Genomic DNA, 26647 nt, shown 5'->3' on the forward strand with positions numbered 1-26647 from the left:
TAAAAGATTTTATCTATTTATTATGTAGACAACACTCTGAGTCCATGTATGTCTGCAGGCCAGAAGAGGGTACTAGATCTCATTACAGATGGTTGTGAGCCACCATGTGGTTGCTGGGAATTAAACTCAGGACCTCCGGAAGAGCAGCCAGTGCTCTTAACCTCTGAGCCATCTCTCCAGCCCTTAGCAGACAAATTTTGCTAATTATTTCAATATTGTCATTTATAGCAAATCTCTCTAAGTGGAAGATGAGATCCAGGACCAGGTACTTCACTTAATAAACATGTCCTTTCTATATTTGTTTATTTTTCAATGCTGGGGATGAACCCAGGGCTTTGTGCATACACTTAAGGTTGAGCTATGTTCCCAGAGCAAGAATCTTCCATCTCTTTTAATCAGTAACATTCTTCAATTTGCACGGCGCTCAGAATTTTGGAACAGTACAGACCAATTATTCTGAAAGAACACCTTGGGTTTGTTTCTGTTCTGTTTTTCCATGATTTGATTAATTTTATGAATCTGAGGAGTGATCAGTGATGCTGCGTTTTTAGTGTGCCGTGCTGTGAAGATGGTTTGATTGTTCTGTTATTGATGTTAATATGGACCAGTTGGTTAAGGTGATGCCTGCAGGTTGTCTTTACTACAAAATGGATATTTTTTCCAATTATCTTGGAATCCTTGGAGTTTCTTTTCAATTTCGTAGGAATTAAAAGAAAAAGACTTTTATTTTAGCTAGTGGATCCCTATTACAGCTGAGGACATCCAGCGGTGTGCCTTTGACATCATCGCCTTTGTCAATAAAGTTGCATACAAGAGAGCGCAAACCTCTACGGAAGGGTGAGGCGCTTTGCCGCAGGGTCTGCCGGGATTTGTAGTCTGCGGGTGCTCCCGTCAAACACCGTCGTACGGCGTCCAGTCGAGAAAGAGCTAGAAGCCGAGAGGGCGGGCGGAAAGAGGGTTGAGGACTCGGCGCGCGATGCTTCATAGGAATTGTAGTTCGTGACGCGAGTCCAGCCATACTCATGCCGGAGGACAGGACTTCCCTTCCCGATAGGCCCCGCACGCGGGCCCGGCAAAACCCGGCTCCGACTTGAACAAATCAAATCGAAGGAAAGAAACTGCCGGCTTTCAAAAATCCTCCTCCGCCGCCATCATCGCTGGGGATCGTGGAGCAGGTGGTGTGCACAAGCCCGACGAGCAACCGCTGCGGCGAGGACAGTCGGGCGGACTGGGTACTGGCACCGCCGCACGGAGGCGCGGTGACCCTCACGCGGGCTCTCGAGCCGTCCCCGACGCGCGCGTTCCGTCCCCCCACGCGGCGGCGCCGCCTGTTTGCGGTGAGTCGGGGCCCTCATGCTGTTCTGTCACCTGCCGGGGCCACCAGGGCCCGGGTGGGGCAAAGCGATCACCTCTTGCCTTCCCTTTGACCTCGCTGCGCCCACCGCGGCCCGCGTGGTGGGGTGGGGCGGGGCGCTGGCCGCGCTGACCCTTTCCCATTTGGGGAAACTGAGGTCTAGAGAGGTCACGTGTCTCCGCTGCCTCCCTCTGCGCTGCTGCCCGCCGCGGCGTCTCGGGTTGGCTTCCATTTCACCTGGAGGCGGTGCGAGGCCGCCTGGCGTTGCGGGTGGGGCCCGGCAGCGCACCGCCGCCTACCCGAGTCGGCCCACGTCCGCGCGGGAAGGCTGGCGTGAGTCACTGCTGACGCTTTGCCGTGTCGATGGATGGATGTGCACCTGAGGACGTCTCCCACGCGGTCGCCAGGAGGAGAGGGCGTTTGGGTATTGACCGTTTGTGTCTGCTCCCTCGCAGGCCGGCTGCTGACCTTGGATAGATCGATTCCACCCCTCTGTGCTTCGGTTAGTCATTATTTAAAGTAAGCTGGGGAGGGCCTGTGTGTCCCCGTCCCGTGGACTGAGAATGTGCCGCGTCCACCTGAAGCCGTACCGCCTCCGCCACACTTTCAACCTCGTCGTCCCGTCTAAGAACTGTTACAGGTGGCAGGGTTGCTAGTCTAAAAATATCAGGCCTCACACCTGGGCACTGTACCTGTCAAAGAAGCTTGGTGCACTTTTATCTGCTAGGAACCCTCTTTAGAATGATCTTGGTGACTTGAAACCCTTGCTAATTATTTTTTGTCTAATATTTTTCCATTTTCGTATTTCTGCTCTACTCATAGCCCCACTGACCTTACAATTCTTTACTCTTTTCCCCAAGCCAGTGCATATTATTAGTATGTTCCCTTTATAGGAATGCTCTCACCTCTGTTTTTGCATGGCTCAATCTGTGGTATCTTTAGTTTCTTTACAGAAAACACCTTTAATTACTCTACTGTAAATCGCAGCCCCCACCCTTCAAAAAAAGAAATGCAACAAAACCCAAAACCACCTTCTTCCTTCCCGTGCCCCTTTCCTGGTTGGTCTGTGTGGGTTTTTCTTTGTGTTTTTCAGATAGGGTCTTGTGTAGTTCAGGCTGGCCTCAACTCCCTCAGTAGCTGAGAATGGCTTTGAATCTGCCTGCCTCATTTCCCAAGTACCATCTGGTCTTTCTTAATAGTTTATTTTTTGTCATGATAGAGATTGAAACCAGGGCCTCAAAAACACCAGCGAGACTTCTAACACCGAACTGTCCCCCTTTCCATGTGCCTTTTCATGGACATGCAAATATTTTGTTTGGAATACAAGCTTCAAACGGTGTGTGATTTACTGCAGATCTCCTGGTGTTTGGAACAATGTCGGTACATAGTGCTCAACACAGTATTTTGTTGAATGTTCTGTTGTTTTATCCTGAGTAATAGTTTATGCTTATTGATAAACTAGCTAAATCAGGGTGCTCAGGAGTAAGATAGGAAAAAGTGGTGGGAGGCAGTCTGAAGGTAGAGAGAGAGAGAGAGAGATCTAATTATGAGCTTATGGGGGCCATTCTTATTCAGACCACCTCACCCGGTTACCTGCTGCATCCTCTTTGAGGACTTGGAGTGGTGCAGTTACCCATTCTCTGAGTACTCTCATTGTCCATGGTAGTGCTGGTGGTTGAACCTATAGCCTCCTGCTTGCTAGAGGCTTCTCTTAGCTGTACCCCAGCCCTACTTTCCCGTTCTGCCAGCCGTTAAGCTCCTAGCTTGTGGGTAGTTTTGTTGCTGGTAGTGATTATGAAATAGGAATTTGGTTATAGTTCTGCTTCCTGGCATAGAAAACTAAAATTCTAGAGTGGCATGTCTTTGTACTCTAATGCTGATGCTGGCTCTCCGTCCCTCAGGTAATGTGATGGATGGAGGTAGTCATTGGAAAAACCCAAATAGAATTACAGGGCTGGGACTCTTGCTCTGTATCCCAAGCTCAGATTTACCCGCGACACCTATGATTTAGCCTTCATGCTTATGTAAGGAAGTCTGTAAACCTCCAAAAACGACGAGGCTTGGAAGGCTTCCAGACATCTGAACACAGGATTCTTGGAGGATGGCAGGCCTTGGGAGTGCATGGAAGCTCTGGCCCCTTTTCTCATACCTTCCCTATGCATTTTTTGTATTTATCTGGCTGCTCATTTGTATTCTTTAAAGTATCCTTTGTTTGCTGGCATGATGGTGCACTCCCTAATCCCAGCACTGGGGAGGCAGAAGCAGGCGGATCTCTGACTTTGAGGCCAGCCTGGGCTACAGATTGAGTTCAAACCAGCCAGAGATATACATTGAAACCCTGCCTCTAAATAAATAAATAATGATGAAGTAATTTGGTGGTGTGATGATAGGTCTGGGGTACCACCCTCCACCCACACATACACACCCCTTTATAGTAAATCAATAGCTAGTATGTTTTCCCTGAGTTCTGTGAACTGCTCTAGCAAATTAATTGACCCCACAGGGAGGGTCATGGCAACACTAGTTCCTAGCCAGTAGGTCAGAAGCACAGGTAAACACCCTGGAGTTCGTGCTAGCATCACGTGTGTGGCAGCCTTGTAGCCTGAGCCCTCATCCCCTGGGATCTGAGAGTCAGGACTGAATTAGAGGACAGCATGGGGCTGGTGCCCCTGAGGTGGCTGTTTGTTTGATGTGTGCAGTGTACGTCTGAAACAGCAGAGAAGCTGAGTTTGTTCCCTGCACACTGATCTATTGTGATGTAGGGACCTCTGGTCTCCTAGGAACCTCAGAGGCTACTGTGGTGGACGCAGTCTCCTGGCCAGGATTGAAACCAGACATGCCTTAGCCTTCTGTGCCGCCCCGAGTCATGCCAGCATGGGCAGTGGGGCGCTCCCTGGGATGGATGATCTGGATCCCATAGCCTTCTGTGTCCTGTTTGAGGAGCAGGACCCTCAGACAGAGTGCTACCAAGATGATGGGGCAGGTGTGTGCTTGGGGATTGACTGCCCCACACTGGGTGTCCCTCACTGGGTGTCCCTGCTGGAGCAGTTTGGAGAGGGACTCCTGTTTTTCTAATCCCATATTCATTTCTCTTGGTGCTTAAGCTTCCCAGAAGAAACCTTTTATGTTTTTGTTTTTTTGAGACAGGGTTTCTCTGTGGCTTTGGAGGCTGTCCTGGAACTAGCTCTTGTAGACCAAGCTGGCCTCAAACTCACAGAGATCCACCTGCCTCTGCCTCCCAAGTGCTGGGATTAAAGGTGTGCGCCACCAATGCTCATTGAAGAATACTTTTTAAAAGATCTTTTTATTTGTTTGGTTTTTTATTTAAAAAAATTTTTTTGAGACAGGGTTTCTCTGTGTAGTCCTGGCTGTCCTGGAACTCCTGAAAACTAGGCTGGCCTCGAACTCACAGAGATCCACCTGCCTCTGCCTCCTGAGTGCTGGGATTAAAGGCATGTGCCCGGCAAGAAAAAAATTTTTTAAAGAATTTTTATTCACTGGTGCTGGTGTGGGGCAGGGGCATCAGTGCAGGAGGTTTTTTTTTTTCTCCATTTTGCATTCCAACTACAGTTCTCCATCCTACTCCTCCTACCACCCTGCACTTCCCTCCAAGCCCACCCCTCATCCACTCCTTCCACAGGGTAAGGGCTCCTGTGGAGGGGGTCGGCAAAGCCTAAGTTTGGGAAACTTAATAAGTTCATTGTATTAAAAGCAAGCTGGTCTTTATTAAGATCAATTTTAAACACACAAAGAATTATTTGGATTCTCCTCCTACGGCAATGGACGAGTTTTTATTTATTTATTTTATTTATTGTTTTTTTTTAGAGACAGGGTTTCTCTGTGGCTTTGGGGGTTGTCCTGGAACTCACTCTTGTAGACCAGACTGGTCTTGAACTCACAGAGATCTGCCTGCCTCTGCTTCCCGAGTGCTGGGAGTAAAGGCTTGCACCACCAATGCCCACAACGAGTTTTTAATGAGTATATGCATGTGTATGAGTGAGTGAGTATATGCATGTGTATGTGTGTGTGTGAGTATATACATGTGTATGTACAAGTGTGAGTATATGCATGTGTGAGTGAGTATATGCATGTGTATGTACAAGTGTGAGTATATGCATGTGTATCTGTATGTGTGAGTGTGAGTATATGCATGTGAATGCAGGTACCCTGAGAAGTCAGAGATGTCTGATCCTAGAGTTGCACTAACAGGTAGTTGTGAGCTGTCCAGTGTGGGTGATGGGATCAAATGTGGATTCTCTGTAAGAGCAGCAATACTTTTTTTTTTTTTTTTGGCTTTTTGAAACAGGTTTTCTCTGTTGCTTTAGAGGCTGTCCTGGAACTAGCTTTTGTAGACCAGGCTGGTCTCGAACTCACAGAGATCCACCTGCCTCTGCCTCCCGAGTGCTGGGATTAAAGGTGTGGCCACCAGCGCCCGGCTGCAGCGATACTTTTAACTGATGAGCCATATCTCTAGTCCCCCTTCACAAGATTGTTTTTGTGGGTGCAGTGAGCTTTATTGATGGTGCTGAAGAGAGTAGGGCTCCCTAAGCTCCTCCAGTCATTTGGGCATCTAGGATGGAAACTCGGGGGGCTGCTCAGTGATGGGGGCTGAGTTGGTTGGGGGCAGCCTCCTCAGCAGGTAAGGGCCTCCTCTTGCTCTCCTGTTCTTGCTGGGATGGTTGGTCTGGCCTAGGACTTTTTACTCCTTGGAGGCCATGTAAGCCATCCTCCACCCTGTTGCTGTAGCCGTATTCATTGTCATACCAAGAAATGAGCTTTACATAGTTGTCACTAAGAGCAGTGCCAGCCCCAACATCAAAGATGGAAGAATGGGCATCATTGTTAAAAGTTGCAGGAACCACCCTTGTCCTCAGTGTAGCCCAGGATGCCTGCTTCACCACCTTCTTGATGTCATCATACTTGGCCTCCTTCTCCAGTGGTGTGTCAGGGGTAGGAACATGGAAGGCCATGCCCGTGAGCTTCCCGTTCAGCTCTGGGATGACCTTGCCCACAGCCTTGGCAGCACCAGTGGATGCAGGGATGATGTTCTGGGCAGCCCCACAGCCATCATGCCACAGTGTCTCAGAGGGGCCATCCACAGTCTTCTGGGTTGCAGTGATGGCATGGACTGTGGCCATGAGTCCTTCCACAATGCCAAAGTGGTCATGGATGACCTTGGCTGGGTGGCTAAGCAGTTGGTGTGGAAGCATTGCTGACGATCTTGAGTGAGCCATCACAAACATGGAGGCAGCGGCAGAAGGAGCAGAGACAATGACCCTTTGGCCCCACCCTCCTAGTGGGTCCCAGCCTTCTCCATGGTAGACTCCACAGCATCACCCCATTTTATGTTGGTGGGATCTTGCTTGTGGAAGAGAGTGATGACCTTCCCATTGATGACAAGTTCTTGTTTCAGCCTTTATTATGCATGGGTAGAGTCATACTGGAGCATGTAGACCATGTAGTTGAGGTCAATAAAGGTGATGGCAACAACATCCACTTGGTCAGGCATGAAGGCGGCTCTGGTAACCAGGCCCCCTAATATCGCCAAATCCATCTACTCTGACCTTCACCATCATGTCTTAGGGACAAGGCTGGCCCTGCACATAAGACTGTCTCTCTGGAATGGGTGGGAGCAGAGACTCAAGGTTTTCTTTTAAAAAATTTTTCTTTTATGTGCATTTGTGTTTTGCCTGCATATATGTCTGTGTAGGGGTGTCAGGTTCCCTGGAACTGAGTTGCAGACAGCTTCGAGCTGCCATGTGGATGCTGGGAATTGAACCTGGGTCCTCTGGAAGAGCAGCCAGTGCTCTTTACAGCTGAGCTATCTCTCCAGCCCCACGAGATTCTTTTTTAATACGGTTTCTGTCTTCAGTTTGCAGATCTCCTGGGCATCCAACCATTGTTGCCGACATGGCTTCTGAAGACATTGCCAAACTGGCAGAGACCCTGGCCAAAACCCAGGTGGCCGGAGGACAGCTGAGTTTTAAGGGCAAGAGTCTCAAATTGAATACTGCGGAAGATGGTGAGTTCCTGGGCTAGCTGTGTGAGGGAGGGGTGTTTGTGAATGCTTACGAGTCCTCAGGCTTTCTGAGCCATCTCGTCTTGATCATTTGTCCTGGGAGTTCTGTGAGGTGAGGTCAATCCCATTGGTCCAGTCTAACAGTGAGGCTTCTTCTGTTACACTCTGTGTGTGTGGGTGTGTGTGTCTGAGTTTTTCTTTTGACAGTGTCTCATCAATGTACACCTTAGACTAGTCTCAAACTTGTCCATCTAGCCTAGACTTCAGGACTGGGTTCTTCCCACCCATACCTTTACCCTCACCATCCCAGGCCAACTGTCTTCCTTGTGGCGGACAGAGGTCCTGAGGGAGTTGCATTAAATGAGTGGTGTTGGGCAGGGTGGTGGTGGTGCTCACATTTAATCCCAGCACTCGAGAGGCAGAGGCAGGCACATTCTGGGTGTTAGAGGCCAGCATGGTCTACAGAGCGAGTTCCAGGACAGCCTCCAAAGCTACACAAGCAACCCTGTCTCAAAAAAAAAAAAGAAAAGAAAAGAAAGAAAGAAAAAAGTGTGTTGGATCCTCAAGAGGAATTCTAGTCCTTGAAACCAGACATCACTAGGACAGAGAAAGAGTTCCTGTCTTCCCACTCATGATCAAAGCTTAGGCAACACAGACAATCCAGAATCTCTTGCTGCCTAGAAATGAAGGCATCTGCCTCCAGACCTTGTGAGGCCTCTTGGAGTTCTGGCCCAACCAGGGAAACTGGTTTGGACTTCGAAGATTGTTTCATGCACTATTAACCTTACTCTCTTCCTCCAGGGCACTTTGGGAACCTCAGAAGGGTGGGGGTGTACATCCCTAACAGTTTCATTACACCTTGAAATGTACAGATTCCTCTTCGGGTACCAACCCCTCAACTTCACCATAGTTGTTTGTTTTGGTTCCACATTAGTTTGTTGTGGGTTTTTTGTTTGTTTTGTTTTGTTGAGTAGATGAGGCTGGCCTTGAACTCATAAAGACCTTCTGCCTCTTGAGTGCTGAGATCAAAGGCTTTCACACTAGATCTGACCTATTGTTGTTTTTCTGAGACAGGGTTTCTCTGTGAACCCTTGGCTGTTGTAGAACTTGCTCTGTAGACCAGGCTGGCCTCAAACTGGCTGAATAGCAGAGAATGGCCTTGAACAACTCCTGATCCTTCTGCCTCTATACTCCCATTTGCTTGGGTTTGTATTATCATCTCTGGGAGGAGGGTAAAAATGCCTCTTCTGTGAGACTAAGTCACTCATTCAAGATCACAATTTTTTTATGTATAGTGTTTTGTCTGCTTGTATACCTGCAGGCCAGAAGGGGGCTCCAGATCTCATTACAGATCGTTGTGAACCATCTCTCCAGCCCCCCTCTTTTTTTTTTTAGATTTATTTAGCCAGGTGGTGGCTAAATAATCCCAGCACTCTGGAGGCAGGGGCAGGCAGATCTGGTCTACACAGCTACACAGAGAAACCCTGTCTCAAAAAAACCCAAAAAACTAACAAAAATAAGATTTATTTATTTATTTCTTGTATATACATTGTTCTGCCTGCTTGTATGCCTGCCAGCCAGAAGAGGGCACCAGATCTCACTACAAATAGTTTTGAGCCACCGTTTGGTTGCTGGAAATTGAACTCAGGACCTCTGGAAGAGCAGCCAGAGCTTAACCACTGAGCCATCTCTCCAGCACTCAAGATTACAAACTTTACAGATAGCAAGATTAATGGTGTTCAGCTGACTTCCCTGTACCTGTGCTTTTGAATAGACACTGATCTTAATTCAGTAAATACAAATCTGAAGACACATGCTATTTATTGGGCCAGAGAGCTGGCTCAGTGGTTTTAAAGGTACTTTTATACCTGATGACCTGAGTTCCGCTGCTGGAACCTTGTGGTAGGAAAGAGCTGACCCCTGCACGTTCTTTTCTGACCTGCATGTTTGCACTCACACACACACACATACACACACACACACACACACACACACACAGTAAATAATGTGGTCTTTTCCCTTTAGAAGGCTTTATCCCCATTTTGCAGATTTGAAAACTGACTGAGGACACGATAAAACTCCCTTGAGGGCATAGTGACCAGTAGTGGAGGTAGAAATAAAATTGTTTTGGGCTGAGGATGCAGTTCAGTGTACCTGTGTGTACAAGGCCCTGGTTTTGATGCCTAGCGCTGCAGAGAGCAGACAGAGACCCTGAGTTTGGCTAATTTTTCCACCTTGCCAGTATTATATTAGGTCACTAGGAATGCCCATCTTACCTCTGAAGAAGAGCCCCTAACTTGTTGGACAGGGTATCTCTGTGTAGTCCTGACTGACCTGGAACTGACTTCGTAGGCCAGGCTGGCCTCAGACTCATATAGATCCTCTTGCAGCTGCCTCCTGGGTGCTGGGATTAAAGGAGTGCATCACCATGTCTGCCCCTGCCCTTTTTAAAGTGTTTTCTTGAACAGCCATCTGAGAAGGCCAGCCTCCTAACATTAGAGGGGGTCACCTTTTGGAGCAAGTCTTGCAAAAGTCAAAAAGATCACCCCAGCCATTGTCCTCAGGACAGCTGTAGAGACACAGGCATCTCAGCAAGAGAATCAAAATTTCAAAGTCATTCTTGACCATATAGCCTGACTGAGCTACGGGAGACCCTATCTTTAAAAACCACAAAACCAAAAAGGAAATTTCTAGTGCTAACTGATTAGCACCACAATGAGTGTGCGTGCTTGAACATGAAGAATGGTCTGTGCAGCCCTAACTAGGCTAGGAGCCTGTCCCATCCTCCTGCCTGGGGAGGGCGTGTGTGTGTGAAGGGAATGTGCTAAGGTGCTTCTGAGTTGCCCCTGCCCTGGTTCATGACTGTCTAAGGTGCTCTGTTCACACAGCTAAAGACGTGATTAAGGAGATTGAAGACTTTGACGGCCTGGAGGCCCTGCGACTGGAGGGTAACACCGTGGGTGTGGAAGCAGCCAAGGTCATCGCCAAGGCCTTAGAGAAGAAGTCGGAGCTGAAGGTGAGGGTACAGGCAGAGGAGGTCTGTGCCGGATGAGGACAAGAGGCCGTCACGTCGCTACAGCTACTATCTAGATCCAGACCCTTTTGAGCCCTTGTCCTGGTGACTGGTGCTCACAACGTTCCTCTCCCTTTGGCTACACGGAAGCACCAGGCTTTGGCCTTTTTCTGAAATGGGACAGTCTTCAAGGAGTACAGGAGTCTTGATTGGAGGTGACGCCCTTGAAAGACAAACTGAGGGTGTCTTCTACTCACATTGTATGTCCCATGCTCCCCAAGAAGCATAAAAATTAGCCAGCACGTGCTTCTAACAGACCCACCTGGAGCAACCTGAGCTCGTGACATGGCTTTTGCAACCAAGTTGTAAATAGCTCCTACTTTTGTGACATTTATCTGATCATTATTACTGAACTTGCTTTTTATATATTTTAGGAAAAAGATTTTAATGTGTATGGGTTTTTTGTTTTTGTTTGTCAAGACAGGATTTCTTATGGAACAGCCCTAGCTGTTCTGGAACTAGCTCTGTAGACCAGGCTGACTTTGAACTCACAGACATTGGCCTGCCTCTGTCTCCCAAGTGCTGGGATTAAAGGTGTATGCCACCACTGCCTTGCTGTGTATGGGTATTTTGCCTATGTGTGTGTGTGTGTGTGTGTGTGTACCATGTATGTGCCTGGTGTCTGGCAGAAGAGGACATAGGATCTCCTGGATCTGAAGCCTTAGGTGGTTGTGAGCTTCTGTGTGGGTACTGAGAACTGAGTCAGGGTCGTCTGGAAGAACAGCCAGTGTTCTTAAATGCTGAGCACTTTTTAGTCCCTAAACTGTCTTTTAAAGCAATTAAAGACAAGCCCCATTTCTTTAAGTAGGAAGTCAACAGACGTAATGCAAAAGAAAATAGAATAGTGAATTTTAGCTTGACACTATTGCCACGAAGGGACTCAAAGTCTGAGCTTTGTTCTCTCTTCCTTAAAAAGCAGGGTAGTGGCCGGGTGGTGGTGGCGCACGCCTTTAATCCCAGCACTCGGGAGGCAGAGGCAGGCGGATCTCTGTGAGTTCGAGGCTGGGCTGGACCGATAGCCTCCAAAACAATACAGAGAAACCCTGTCTCGAAAAACCAAAAAAGAAAAAAATAAAAAAAAAAGCAGGGTAGTGAGCGGGTGGACGTGTGCAGGCCTGAAGTCGCAGTACTTGGAGGTGGGGAGAAGGGTTAGAGTTTTTTGGTTTGGTTTGGTTTATTTGGCTTTTCGAGACAGGGTTTCTCTGTGGCTTTGGGGACTGTCCTGGAACTCGCTCTTGTAGACCAAACTGGCTTCGAACTCACATCGATCAGCTTGCCTCTGTCTCCCGAGTGCTGGGATTAAAGGTGTGTGCCACCACCGCCTGAAGGATTAGGAATTTAAGGCCAACCTCAGTTACATGGTCAAAGGCTAGCTTGGCCTACCTGAGTCTCTTGTCTGGAAGACAAGAAGGAAAAGGCAAGCCGTGGAGGAAGGTGGGACCCACAAGCCCCAATGGAGGTGGTCAAAGGGGCTGAAAAGAGGTTCTAATTGTCCATGTGAAAGCCTATTTACTTCTGTCACGTATTCCCAGAATTGTCACGTGGTCCACCAAATACTTGGACAGATCCAAGTCTCTCTAGCTGCAGACAGAATTGGTCCAGTTCAAATCTGAGGACACCAAAACTGGGAAATCTTGCAGCCCACACTGTCGGGATGCACAGGTGGTGTGAGACTTGCCTTGATGCTGCTCCTGGGTTCTCACGCTAACACTTCCCTTCTTCTGCACAGCGATGCCACTGGAGTGACATGTTCACCGGAAGGCTTCGGTCCGAGATCCCACCAGCTCTGGTAAGGACCAGGTAGTTCCTGCAGGCCCAGGAACCCTGTCAGATACCCCTCACACCCGTTTTCTCTTGAGAGTTAGCGTAGCCCCACAGATATAAATCAGGCACGCCCAGCACCTGCCCCTGCCCTGTGTCCCAACAGTTGATTGGAGCAGGTGAGAACATGAAGGAGGCCACAGGGCCAAACCTCGGATAGGAGGTGTCACTTAGAGCTGGCTTGCCCCAGGTTCCTGTTCTCATGCTGCATCTCTTACTGTGACCACCATCTCCTGGTACCATGGTCCCAGTGCCCCAGGGACCTGCTTCCTCTTGACCTAGTCTGCATACAGGGACCTGTTTCCTCAGGACTCAGTCTGCATACAGGGACCTGTTTCCTCTTGACCTCAGTCTGCATACAGGGACCTGTTTCCTCAGGACTCAGTCTGCATTCATCTCTTATGGTTGCTCCACCTTTCTCTGTCACTCTACATTTTTTTTTTAAATTTTTATTTTGCTTTTTCGAGACAGGGTTTCTCTGTACTGTTTTGGAGGCTGGTCTCGAACTCACAGAGATCCGCCTGCCTCTGCCTCCCGAGTGCTGGGATTAAAGCATGCACCCCCACCGCCCGGCTTCTCTGTGATGCTCGTGATGCTCAGTAGCGGCTCCAGGTCCTAGGGCTGAGTGCAGGGATAGCAGGGGTGGGGGCAGAGAAGGCACAGGCTGGCAGTGGGCTGTCCTAGGTCTGTCTCCCTAGCATGGGTCCTCAGGATAAAGGTGTTTGGGGTGGAGGGTGCTAGGCTGGCTGTCCTGGTCCTGCCTCCTCCTCAACAGTGGGGCTTTAGAAAAGCCTACACTCCATCCTCACTCCTAAGGATCCTGGGGCTCTCAAAGGGTCCTGGAGAGGGCCCACTGTGTGCGACCAGCTCCTGAGAGATGGTGGAGGTGATGTCAACCCTTGAAGGATGAGCCATCCGGGATTCAGGGTGTGGTCTGAGTGAACTCTTCAGGGGGAGCAGAAAGTAGAGCTGCTTTCTTGTAGCCTCTCTTGAGCATTTAGTTGGCTTGGTCATTGAAGGCTTTTGCTCCACATTGCTAGTCATGAAAACCTGGGGCAAGATGGCACCGGTCCAAGGGGAAGTAGACGCAGTGCACAGTGTGGCTACCAGAGGTCAGCCGGGGCTAGGCCTTCAGGTCAGGTCAGCCGGGGCTGGGCCTTTAGGCGGCAGGGCAGCCACTGTCTTGCTGCTGAGTGGTGGGAGGGTGATGATAAACTTTGACTCCCTGCCATTGTGGGTTACTTACCCACCCAACACCTGTCCCCCTTTTCCCATCCCATCTCTGGCAGAGCCAACTCTGGCCGTTTCTCCTGGCAGGGCTGGGGGTGTCGCCAGCAGCACCCTGCTCAGACAGTCCTGAAACTTGAGGTGTTTATGAGGCCTTCTTGCACATCCAGCTTACGCAGGCTCTCATCGTTATCTCTCTGCCCTGGTTTCTGTTGCTGTCTGAACCTTTGTGTATTAACTGGCTGGCTCTCATCCCCAGTGAGCCCAATGCCACCTCCTACAGGGAGCCTTCCCAGATCTTTGTATCCCCAGGCGCCACTCATTCCCATTCCAGTGTAGGAACAAATAATGAAAAGTCTGCTGTAAAAGCCAGTGTCTAGCCGGGCGTTGGTGGCGCACTCGGGAGGCAGAGGCAGGCGGACCTCTGTGAGTTCGAGGCCAGCCTGGTCTATAAGAGCTAGTTCCAGGACAGCCTCCAAAGCCACAGAGAAATCCTGTCTCGAAAAACCAAAAAAAAAAAAAAAAAAAAAAAAAAAAAAAAAGCCAGTGTCTGGGCTAGCCTGGTGGCTTGCTGGCTGTATGCATCTGTCAGTTCAAGCTGCACTTGCCATGGTGGAAGGAGAGAACCAACTCACTGTTATTCTAGTACACATGTGCCGAGACTCAAACAACAATAACCTCTAATATTTAAGTCAGTGTCTGCCACGTTCCCACTGGCTTGGGTATGACCTGTGGCCAGGGCTGGACCTGGCCCAGAAATGGCGCTTGGTAGCTGTCTAGAAAGCTGACAGCTCTCTCTCTGTTCAGATCTCACTAGGGGAGGGGCTCATCACTGCAGGAGCACAGCTAGTGGAACTGGACCTCAGTGACAATGCATTTGGACCTGATGGAGTGCGAGGCTTCGAGGCCCTCCTCAAGAGCTCAGCCTGCTTCACCCTGCGCGAGCTCAAGCTTAACAACTGTGGCATGGGCATCGGAGGTGGCAAGGTAAGTTGGCCACCCTCAGTGAGCTTCTGCATCCACAGGGTTGTGTGTTCCAGCCCTTAGCCCCATCACTGGGGACAGTTGTCTGTCGCTCTCAGAGACGGCAGCCTGCAACCAGTAAGGAAAGGAGTCCAGAGGGTTGGGTTGCTAAGCAACTATTCCAAGTTCTTGGGTTGCCTTGGCAACACAGGCAGTGCTGCTGCATAACCTGCTCTGACCTGCTTGTTGTGCAGAATTGGGGTTGGGATATCCCTGTAACAAACCTCTTGTTACTCAGAAGAGCTGGCACAGCCCTGGAGAGGAAAGAGCCCAGCGGGGAACTGCTCCTGCAGAGTCACAGCTCACTTTTATTCCAGGACAGGACTGTACCTCAGGTTCACCCTGCTTAAGCACAGGTGCTATGATGGTCCGACAGGAAGCTTCTTCCATAGGTAATCTGAGTGAGAATCTTGAGGTTCCCTGTTCTGATCAGAGTCTTCTGGTTTAGTGACCGTGAGAAGCATGTAAACTGGGTGCTGTGGCACATGCTGGTAGTCTAATTACTTTAGCGGTTAGGGCAGGAGGCTCACCAGCCTGACAACATGGCAAGACCATGGAGGAGCTTGGAAGGCTGAGTTCAGCAATGTGAGTTCCAAGCCAGCCTCAGCCACATAATGAGGTCTCAGTGAAAGATTCTGACTTCTCATAATCTGGAAGGTTGCAATCATGACAGTTTTAACCCAGCAGAACCCTGGGATAACTGGGAATCCACACTGCCCCTGCTTCAAATCCAGCTGCCCCCCTGTGTGTCTCTACCTGCCTTGGACCCCTACAACTAACCCCGACAAGTATACAAACGCAATAAAACATAAAAGTTCTGTGTAAACTGTGAAGTGCTGTTCTCATTGTACTGTAGCAGTGTCCCTTGATCCACCCTGGACGAGGTGTTGTTCATTAGAGAACAGTTGAGAGGCAGTGGGGTGAGGACCAGGCCGAGGTCTGCACACAACCCCGTGCCTTTCCCTACAGATCCTGGCAGCCGCTCTGACTGAGTGTCACCACAAGTCCAGTGCCCAAGGCAAGCCTCTGGCCCTGAAGGTCTTTGTGGCTGGCAGAAACCGCCTAGAGAATGATGGAGCCACTGCATTGGCGGAAGCTTTTGGGGTGAGTCATTTCTTTTTACCTGGCTGTGCCTGACAAAGAAGGGGTCATTACAGGTTGACAAGCAACTGTTTGTTATGTTCTGTATGTAGACCAGGCTTGCCTCTACCTCCTGAGTGCTGGGATTAAAGGCATGTACCATCATACCTGGCTTATTTGTCAAATGTGTTTATTGTGGGTGTGTATGGTGTCTGTGCCATAGTACAAATGAGGAGGCCAGAGGCTGGTTCTCTCCTTTACCACACGTGTTGTAGAGGTTGAACTCAAGTCTCAGGCTCACACAGCAAGTGTCTCTACCCACTGTACCATCTCACTGACCCCTGCAGCACTCTCTACCAACTTTGTCCCATGTTCTAGGACACTAGGTCCTGGTGGTACTCGCTGTGAGGACTGAATCTGCCTTAACCAGGCACAGTGGAAACCGGGTCTCCATCCCCTTTTGTTCCCAACAAACAGAATTTACCAGCACATCTTCAGAGCAGCAGCCCTGATGGGCCTGCCCATGAGCAACCAGTAAGGACTCCTCATTCACCCTTGTTGGGAATGGCCCTTACTGGAGTTCTGGGCTGGAGGGGGACTACTCACTGTCCTCAGATAGACTCTTCTAATGGCCTGCAGCTTTCAGTCCTCAGATCTGCTTAGAATGGGGTTCTTGCTCCATCCATGGTAACCCACCCCGAGTCTGTGGGTGGTCTTAAAATACAGATGGAAAAACTGCTAGTCCTAATGTAGCTAACTAGTCTCATTTGGCTATAGGGGCACTGACATGGCAATTTCCAATCCACTTGTACCTTTTTGTTATTTTGATCTGGTTTCCTTTCTTTTGTGTGTGTGTGTGTGTGTGTGTGTGTGTGTGTGTGTGTGTGTGCGTGCGCGCGCGTGCGTGCGTGCGTGCGTGTGTGCGTGTGTCAAGAGAACAAACTCCGGTGTCGTCCTCATGTATGCCGTCCAGCTCCTGGGACAGGGTCTCATTGGCTCAAGCTCAGTAATTACACTAAGAAACCTCAGTTTTGTTGGGGGCCTTCTCCTTCAGAGCTGTGTGAGCCTTGCCAATCCTTGTTATCTCTGCCTGGATCTCATGTGGTTGGGTGTAGCCATATCCAAGAGTTTGCCTTGACATCTGTGTCCTGATGCTGGTCGCAGCACCTCCCTGGTGTACCCTTCTCCCACTGCATGTCACCTTAGCTCCAGGCCACGCTGCCAACTCTCTTCTGCCCTACAGATAATTGGGACTCTGGAAGAGGTCCACATGCCACAGAATGGAATTAATCACCCTGGTGTCACAGCCCTGGCCCAGGCATTCTCCATTAACCCCCTGCTGCGAGTCATCAACCTAAATGACAACACCTTCACTGAGAAGGGTGCAGTGGCCATGGCTGAGGTGAGGCGGGTGTGGCAGGGGCTACGAGGGCCACAGGAGGCTCATTAACAAACATGGCTCTGCCCCTACCTTTCTGCGCTTCCATGTTCAATACCCCATGTCCCCCCATTTGCACAGACCCGGGTTATGTGTTACAAGTCCCTGCTGTCTGCTGCTGAATGAGCCCTGGGTCCTCAGTAGCCAGTTCTGTTTCTGTTCAAGCTGCAAAGGAGGAAGCTTCTGTGGCCCCATCAGTTTCCTTGCTGATGCGTTCAGTGCTTGCATGTTGAGCCCTGTCCGTGCCCAGTTTGCTGGGTGGAGCCTTGGCCTGCAAGGTTCCTGCTTCAGGGAGATCCTTGTACAAGGAGGAAAGGAACTGCTGACCAGTTTTACATAGGCTTTGAGAACAGTGGTAGCTACCTCAGAGCTATGGCCTCTGGGTGGGTGGGGCCCATGGAAGATGAGTTATGTCACAAAAGCAGGTGTTAGCACAAATGGAAGGTCAAATTGGAATTTAGGCTTGAGGCTGGCTTCTGTGGTAGCTTGTCTTTTTGGGCTAAGGATAAAGACTGGTCAGCTGACAGTGGGGGTGGGTGGTTCATGCACAGTGATCACAATGTGAGAGGTCTGCAGACTAACGGGAACCTTCCTAAGCTGGTCTTGATTTGAAATGACTGCGGCTCAAGGGGCCTCTGTAAGTAGTAGGGAGCCATGGAGGGTTTTAAGGCCCGACGGAGTACACTTAGATTTGATTCATGCAGCTGAGGTTTAGTTAGGGCCCCAGAGCCAGTAGGCTGGGATAAAAAGAACTGGTGAGGTGGTCAGGCTGGTGTATGACTGATAGCATCACCTTAGACCCTTGCTTCCTCCCCTCAGACCCTGAAGACTTTGCGGCAGGTGGAGGTGATCAACTTTGGGGACTGCCTCGTGCGCTCTAAGGGGGCCATTGCCATCGCAGATGCTGTCCGTGGGGGCCTGCCCAAGCTGAAGGTGCTAATTTCCCCCTGTTCTCTTCCATTCAGGGTCTAGGCTTCCCTGTGCTCAGGGTTCCCAATTAGAGTGGTAGGATATGAGGCATAAGGGTCTGGTGTGAGGGGCGTGGGCCAGATCTCAGCGTCTCACTTTTCTGTGAACACCATATAAACACTGGGTTCATAGCATTATTATTATTTTTTTTTTTTTTTTTTTTTTTTTTGGTTTTACGAGACAGGGTTTCTCTGTTTTGGAGGCTGTCGGTCCAGCCTGGCCTCGAACTCACAGAGATCCGCCTGCCTCTGCCTCCCGAGTGCTGGGATTAAAGGCGTGCGCCACCAACGCCCGGCTCATTTTTTATTTATTTTTTTCACGCCCCTATGCCCAAGCTAGGAGACCAAGTCTGCTTGCACTGCTCATGGGAAACTGGTGAGAGGGGGCTTGTCTCCTGACCCAGCTTGCACGTCTCTCTATCCCTTCCTCTCACTCTTAGGAATTGAACCTGTCCTTTTGTGAAATCAAGAGAGATGCTGCCCTGGTTGTTGCCGAGGCTGTGGCTGACAAGGCTGAGCTGGAAAAGTTGGACCTCAATGGTAAGTAGGCTTTCGGGTTTGGGGGGTTGGCTTAGCCCTGGTCAGCTGGCCCCAGCACTGTCCTCCCTGACATTCCTTTCCTTCCTGGACCAGGCAATGCCCTGGGAGAAGAGGGCTGTGAGCAACTTCAGGAGGTGCTAGACAGCTTCAATATGGCCAAGGTTCTGGCTTCCCTCAGGTAGGGAACTCTGGGAAGGTGGCTCCAGAGGCCAGGGGTCAGGCCTGCTCTTGAGGTTTACTTCCACTTGGAGTGTCTCTCGCTATCTGCTAGTCTGGTAGCTCGTACCTTGTGCTTGGCGCTGGAGAGAAAAGGATGGAGGACTTTTTGTGTTTTCAGCAAAGGGCCATAGGGATTAAGCAGAACCACAAGTGGATGAATGTTTCACCTTGCATGTATATCTCTGTCCTGTGTGTTCCTAGTCCTTGTGGAGGTTAGAAGAAGGTATCAGATCCCCTCGAACCGGAGTTATAGACAGCTGTGAGCCACTGTGTGGTTGCTGTGAATTGAACTCTGGTGTTCTACAAGAGCAGCCAGTGCTCTTAGCCCCTTAGTCATCTCTCCCCCCTCCCCTTTGAGACAGGGTTTTACTGTATGATCCTAGCTGGTCTACAACTCTGAGATCCACCTGGCTCTGCCTTCTAATTGCCGGGATTAAAGATATGTGCCATCACTCCCAGCAGATGTTAGCAGAGGCAGCAAGTGGGGACAGTTGTGATGGGGATGTCTCAGGTCTGGGTGGCTGATAGCAATGGAGGAAGTTGAGGCAAGAGGGAGAGGCTGAGGTGGGCAGCAGCGTGAGGTCATTTTTGCAGCACCATCTCCTGTCACCCCTAGGGAGGCTTCACTCACATGTCAGACACTAACATGTTCTCAGGGCTGGGGACTCAAGTGTAGGCCAAATCTCCAAAGCTTCAGGGTCCAGGACAACTAGAATGTCATTGCTCTCCACCCCCATAGCGTCCCATGCTTATATAAGGTGTAGGTGGCACTACCCTGGGCATCCCAGCCTGGGCAGATCCTGACACACTCCTTTATCTGCTTCCGTGTGGAACTTGAGGCTCCTATGGGTCACACCATTTCTGATTATTCTGTGTCTATAACCTGGGTAGCATCCCTGGGGAACAAAAAGCAAATGACACTATGGTGACCCTTGAGCGCCATCTTGTGAGCAGTGCACCTGGGCTTGGCCAGAGTCCATAGACTTCCAGAAGAGTCCGTAGACTCACAGAGTCAACATGGGCTGCTGGGCTTTAGCTGGCTTCTCTCTGCAGTGATGATGAGGGAGATGATGATGAGGAAGATGAGGAAGGAGAAGAGGAGGACGATGAGGATGAGGAAGATGAAGAGGAGGAAGACGAGGAGGAGGAGGATGACGAAGAGGAAGAGCCACAGCAGCGAGGGCAAGGAGAAGAGTCAGCCACACCCTCACGGAAGATTCTAGACCCTAACAGTGGGGTAAGTTTGTTGTTATTTTATGGGATCTGAGTCCTGGGCCCTTGGAAGCCTGTTGAGGGGATATAGCTATTTAAATCTAATAGCTACAAGGACCAAATGGATAGCATAGTTCTCAGAAAGTCATTCCAGGAGAGAGAGATTTTTGTATGTGTTTGAGTATTTTACCAGAATATAAGTGCAAGTGCGCATGCATGCTTTTGTTTATAACTTAGTACTTGGAATACATCTTTAAAAAAAAAAAAACTTAAGCATAGCTGTACATGACAACTCATGCCTGTAATCCCGGCATGTAGAAGGGTGATGGAGGATTGCCAAAAAGTTTGGCGCTACAAAGTCTTTTCTCCTCCCCGCAGTGGGTTATCTTGTGGCTCCTGCAATGAGTCTTTCTCTGTCCTGACAGCCAGCTCCCAAATAATGACACGGAGACTTATTATGAAATGCTAGTCTTAGCTTGGGCTTCTTTTTAACAAACTTTTATAACTTAAATTTAAAAACCCATTTATAGCCGGGCGTTGGTGGCCCACGCCTTTAATCCCAGCACTTGGGAGGCAGAGGCAGGCGGATCTCTGTGAGTTCGAGGCCAGCCTGGTCTACAGAGCGAGTTCCAGGACAGCCTCCAAAGCCACAGAGAAACCCTGTCTCATAAAAAGAAAAAAAAAAAAAACATTTCTATTAATCTGTGTTCTGTCATGTTCAGCCATCCTGCTTCTGCGTGTCTACTGAAGTCTTGTGCATGTGCCTAGATTCATCTCCTCTCCCTTTCTCTCTCCAAAAATCTCACCTATACCTCAAATCACAGCAAATATAATTCATGTGGTATACAAACCCTGCAGCAAGTGCCTAGGAGCACCTAGAGTCCGTGACCGGGGTTGAGAGACTTGAGTTTCTTGCCTGTGCCCACTGGCGGTTTGTTCATCTGTGTCTCGTGGGTTCTAAAATAAAACTCCCGGAGAGTCTGGGTGGAGCCATCAGACTGCCCACACCCTGCAAAACAGGGCTGCTTTCCTGGGCTCTGGGAGCAGATAATGTGTGGCACTGCCCCAGGCACTGGTCTGGTTTACATGGCAAAGCCCCACTTGGAGTGCTATGGTGGTGGTACCCTGTCCCCTATCCCAAAGGGAACACCTGGGGTCAGCACCATAGACCCCATATGCATGGGGACCAATGAGTGAGAGCGGATTCTAGGCCTAGACTCTTGAACTGGCTGGAACAGTGGTGTACTGGGGTGGGAATGGGCACAACCGGGTGGAAGAATCTGGAGTTTGGAATCTACAGAGCCCCTGTGTCACCTATTTCTCAGGAGCCAGCTCCCGTGCTGTCCTCCCCGCCTCCCACAGACCTCTCCACCTTCCTGTCATTCCCCTCCCCAGAGAAGCTGCTGCGTCTTGGTCCCAAGGTCTCCGTGCTGATAGTGCAGCAGGTAAGAGCACTCCCAGCCCCAGGACCTCCACACACCACAGGAACGAGAGTCCTGGCCTCCCTCTCCTTAGATCTATCACAGGGATCCCTGCCAAGTCCCAGCAGGAATTGGAGTTAGGGAATTTGAATTTTTTTCCAGGCTCACTGTGTTCCATGGGCTTCTGCTTGTGTAGCTGTCTCTAGAGCAATTCCCCTTTCCAGGACATCTATGCAGCTCAGGTACCAACCAGCCTCATGCAATAGTCACTCATTCAGGGAGGAGCAGCCCCTTAACATTGCACTTCTCCATGCCAACTGCAAAGGAGACACATCTATTCTACTTGTACAAAGCATTACATTTGTCAGATACCCTTGGGAAGCAGGTGGAGATACATTGTGAGACCCTTTTTTTAGAAAAGCATTTTATTGTGCATGTGTGTGGAGGACAGCTCACAGAAGTTGGTGCTCTCCTATCAAAGGGTCAGACACAGGTTTTCAGGTGTGGTGGCAAGTTCCCTAATCTGCTGGGTTGTCTTGCTAGCTCCTCTCTCAACTTAGAGCTTGGTTGACAGCAGCCAAAAAACTTACCTGTGAAGTTTTCATGACATAAATGAGATTATTTGGTAGGATCATTTCATGCTATTCTGCATTTTCTTGGCTTCCAGTGAGTGGCTCTAACACTTGAAACTGAGATACTATTTTTGGAAATTGGCTTTTTCTACATTTCTTCATTGTCGACAAAAGAGAGCCTGCCTTCCTGTGCATGAATATTGGCTCCCTCTGGCTGATTTCTAGTGTTAGGATGGCGGCTTTTTCCCTTCTAGTGTTAGAGTAAGTGGTGGCTTTTCCCTGGGGATAATGGCATTTAATGTGTTTACTCATTTGCTGCTTATACCTGTTGTGGCTAGGTTCCCACCAGACTCTAGGGAATAATATGGGACAAGAGTCAGCTCCTTGTGCCCCTCCCCACAGCCTCCAATGTTGTCAGGGTGGATTTTTTTTAATATAACGTATTTTTTTATTTTACTTGTATTGGATTTTGCCTGTATGTACGTCTGTGTGATGGTGATGGTGTCAGATCTTGGAGTTACAGTTGTGAGCTTCCATATGGGTGCTGGGGCTTGAACCCAGGTTCTCAGGAAGAACAGTCTATGCTCTTAACTACTGAGCCACCTCTCCAGCCTTGTCAAGATCTTTTGCAGTTACTTTCCACCAGGGGCCTGTGACCCCTAACCAGCCATTATCTCTGTTTTCAGACTGATACCTCTGACCCTGAGAAAGTTGTCTCGGCCTTCCTGAAGGTGGCTTCTGTGTTCAGGGATGAAGCCTCAGTGAAGACAGCAGTGCTGGATGCTGTCGGTAATGTGAGCTGGGTGGAGCTGGTAGCCCCAGATGTGTTCCCATGCTCTGCATGGGTGGTTGTACATAGTTAGAACTCAGGGCCAAGCAGGGTCAGGGCAGATAGTCCATCTGCAAGGCCCCATGAGCTATGCTGTCCTGTCAGAGAAGCCTTTGTGCCCTGTGGGAGACTCTGCACGTGTCACCTACACAGAGGACACCGGCTCTCACCTTCATAAGATTTCCTGGACTCTTTGCTACATCTCCAAGCCCTGTCATTCTGTTTCTATCCAGTCTAACCTTGTCACCTCCATTAGGGCCACCAGGTGTGTCAGATTTGGCCAGACAAAAGCCAGGGAAGGGCTAGATCATGGCTAGAAAAAGGGAGCAGAAGCATGCTCCTCTTAGGCTGTGCTGCCCTGGGGTGCGGAGCAGGAACAAAGCAGCTCCGTGGCAGCTCTCCAGGACCATGAGCATCTAAAGATGCAAGAGTCCTAAATTCTTTTGCACAGCCCCATCAGGTCTCCTTTTCTTGCCTAATATCTAAAACCTTCCCTGGTGGTTTCCATGGCCCTTGGACCCATGTGCAGAGTGGACAGAATGGGTACCATCACCACTCCCATTTTATAAGAGGCCAGGGGTGGAGAAGGCATCCAGCCGGTAAATTGGGCCATCTGTGGGTTCCAGCACCACCACCCATCCACTATACTTGTCTACTCTTGACAGGGCAGAACTCAGAGGTCTGGCCACCCCTGACTTCTGCCTAGCCCAGTCCTGCTGCCTGCATCCTGCCACACTCCTTTCTGCCCCTGTAGATGCCCTCATGAAGAAGGCCTTCAGCTCCTCATCTTTCAATTCCAACACCTTCCTCACCAGGCTGCTCATCCACATGGGCCTGCTCAAGGTGAGGCTTGGAATGGCAGCTTCCCCTGTCGCTGCCAGTGGGTCACTGAGGTAGCACGTGGGTCTCACAAGTGACCAGGGAGCTCAGCCACTTTCATTTGCAGAGTGAAGACAAGATCAAGGCCATCCCCAGCCTGTATGGCCCCCTGATGGTGCTGACCCACATGGTGCAGCAGGATTACTTTCCCAAGGCCCTTGCACCCCTGCTGTTGGCCTTTGTGACCAAGTGAGTGTGGCCTTATTGTTCTGCCTGTGCTAAAGCTCCTTGACTGGGTCAGGGGGCACGTGAGTCCCAAGAGTCCCAGTCCAGCCCCTCTGTAAAGGCCAAAGTTACTAACATTGTCCGTGCAGAGTCTGGCCCATACCCACCCCTCACTGGGAAACAGGCCTTTCTGGACATGGAGCTTCCAGGACTCTGAGATATCCTCTTCTCCACAGGCCCAATGGTGCGCTGGAATCCTGCTCCTTTGCCCGCCACAATCTGCTGCAGACACTATACAAGATCTAGGCTTAAAGCCAGCTGCTTCTCGTCCCTCACCCTGCACCAGTGACTAAGGGGACTTGGATGGACTGAGCTCAGCCAATGTCTCCATTGGATAAGACTTTGACCTGAGGCAGGGGAGGGTCTTTGTCTCGTGTGTCCTGTTGGTCCCTTAAGTACGTACATGTGTCGTCGGTGTGGTGTGTAGGTATGTACTTCCTGTCTGGATTGCAGAGAGTCATCTCTCCTGGCTGGACTAACCCAGGTCCACTGTGGGGTACTGATGCCCAGGGGAAAGGGCTGAACGCTGCTGTTAATTAAACTTACCGCCAACTTAGCCATAGGCCCTGTTGGCTGTCCTGCCTACCCTGCCTTCCTGTCCCACCAAAGCCTGGGAAGCTACTGTGGCCTGCTGTCTCCACCATGCCTAAGGAACTGTCAGGTGGGGCTGTCATCAGAAAGTGAAACTCTGGCCTCAGCCATGTGGCCAAAGGAGGAGCCAGGGGCCAACCCCAAATAATCTAGGAGTAGGAATTGCCTGGGGTGCCCTGGCTCTTGTACCCAGAGGAAGCACTTTGGCTGGCCCAGACCTGTTCTTCATCCTGGGGAGGGAAGGGCAGGTCCCCTGATGCCTGGGCTACATGCCGGGCTGCTCTTCAGGGGTTTTGTGAGGCAGGAGAGAGAACCTGTGTAGTGGGAATTGTGCTGGGTAGGAGATGCCCTGTGACTTCCCTTGTGGCTGGGTGGCCACCTCCTGCTGTCCTTTGTATTGTGTGTCTAGGCTGTGCCTGGGAGCTTCACAAATAAAAGTCACCTGTGGTAGCTGCAGAGACCCAGAAGCTTTTTCTTCAAAAGTGGGGATATCTTAGGACTGGGATGGTGCTTCAGAGGGTCATTATTTAAGACAACTTTCTGTGCAGACATAAGGACCTGGGTTCAGATCTCCAAGACCTATGTAAAAAGCTGGGTGGGCCCACATACATGCACACACACAGAGTACAGCATAGGGAGGCCTTAGTCAGAGTGGAGTCCTGTTTCTCTCCTGGGCCCTCAGTGCTTCCTCTGCTCTGGATGGGGGTGCGGTAGGACTCTGGCTATGAGTCATGCTAAGTTGGTTCTACTTCTGTTTGCACTGGAGATTTACAGTAGCACCCCAAGGTGTGGACTGTGCACAGGGAGGAGGGAAACCTTCCGAGTACTAAGGATGCTTGAAAGTGGTCTTGTGGTTCAGATGGGAAGCCAGGAGGGTGGCATGTGACAGAGAGGATTGTGACTTGAGGCTGGCTGACTTTCCCAGGCAATGTGTTTAAACCTTTACCTCAGACTTAGCTCCCAGCAGGTCACCAGTACTCCTCCTTCTGACTGGTGCTCAGCTTAAACGTTGTCTCTGAGCATGGAGAGATGGCTCACAGTTGAGTACCCTTGCTGTTCTGGGTGAGCCACAGTTCAGTTCCCAGCACCCACGTGGCAGCTTTCAGGTATTCATAACTCCAGTTCCAGGAAGTTCAGTCCCCTGGAACTGAAGTGCCAGGCTTTTGTGAGCCTTCATGTGGGTGCTGAAACTGAACCGTGAGAGCAATTAACTTTTGTCGTTTATGTTTTGGGGATTTTTTTGTTTTGTTTTGTATTTCAGACAGGTTTTTATCTACGTGGCACTAGTTGTCCTGAATTCACTATGTAGACCAGGCTGGCCTTGAACTCAGATCCACCTGCCTCTGCCTCCCCAGTGCTGGGATTAAAGGTGTGTGCCACCACCATCTAGCTGCAATAAACATTTTTTTTTTTTTTTTTTTTTTTTTTTGGTTTTTCGAGACAGGGTTTCTCTGTGGCCTTGGAGGCTTGTCCTGGAACTAACTCTTGTAGACCAGGCTGGCCTCGAACTCACAGAGATCCGCCTGCCTCTGCCTCCCAAGTGCTGGGATTAAAGGCGTGCGCCACCAACGCCCGGCGCAATAAACATTTTTAACTACTGAATTTGCATTAGACATTTGTATTGTTTGGGACAGGTTTCTCTATGTAATTGCCCTGGATGTCCTGGAACTTGCTCTGTAGTCCAGGCTGGCCTTGAACTCACAAAAGCATGCCTTTCTTTGCCTCCCTTGTGCGGGGTTGATTAAAGGCATGTGCCACCACCGACCAGCTGACATTTGTATTGTGTTAAACAACAGATTTTAATTATATTTTTATTTCATGTGCATTAGTGTTTTGCCTGTGTGTATGTCTGTATGAGGGTGTCTGGTCCCCTAGAACTGGAGTCACAGACAGTTGTGAGGCACCATGTGGATGCTGGGAATTGAACCCGTGTCCTCTGGAAGAAGAGTCAGTGCTCATAATCCCTGAACCATCTCTCAGCCCCCTAAAAATAAAAAAATTAAAAGTCTGGCCAGCAGGATGCCTCTGCAGGTAAAGGCGGTCGCTGCCAAGCCTGACGTCTGGAGTCCAGTAGAAAGCGGCTCCCCCAGGTTGTCTTTTGACCTGTCCATGTGCTGTGGTAGCTTTGACGCCCATATACAAAGTTTGAGAGTACA

General features: G+C 49.9%; 1 protein-coding gene across 5 annotated transcripts; it reads left to right on the top strand.

Moving 5' to 3' along the window:
• The first annotated feature begins 1111 nt into the window (after positions 1-1111).
• Rangap1 (Ran GTPase activating protein 1) lies at positions 1112-24947 on the top strand. Of its 5 annotated transcripts, XM_040752745.1 has the most exons (17): positions 1112-1337; positions 1810-1856; positions 7227-7376; positions 10262-10389; positions 12176-12235; positions 14302-14481; positions 15487-15621; positions 16841-16999; positions 17855-17968; positions 18444-18543; positions 18637-18721; positions 19816-19999; positions 21300-21419; positions 22654-22756; positions 23551-23639; positions 23743-23864; positions 24077-24947. In XM_040752745.1, the coding sequence occupies exons 3-17, from the start codon at positions 7265-7267 to the stop codon at positions 24144-24146; spliced, it is 1761 nt and encodes a 586-aa protein (XP_040608679.1). In that variant the 5' UTR covers positions 1112-1337; positions 1810-1856; positions 7227-7264; the 3' UTR covers positions 24147-24947. The 5 variants fall into 5 exon arrangements, with proteins under 5 accessions (XP_040608679.1, XP_040608677.1, XP_040608678.1 ...); XM_040752743.1 differs by lacking the exon at positions 1810-1856; XM_040752744.1 differs by lacking the exon at positions 1112-1337 and having other exon boundaries at positions 1606-1856.
• The last annotated feature ends 1700 nt before the right edge of the window (positions 24948-26647 follow it).

Source organism: Mesocricetus auratus, unplaced genomic scaffold (genome assembly GCF_017639785.1).
Source record: "Mesocricetus auratus isolate SY011 unplaced genomic scaffold, BCM_Maur_2.0 Super-Scaffold_100010, whole genome shotgun sequence".
Lineage (NCBI taxonomy): Eukaryota > Metazoa > Chordata > Mammalia > Rodentia > Cricetidae > Mesocricetus > Mesocricetus auratus.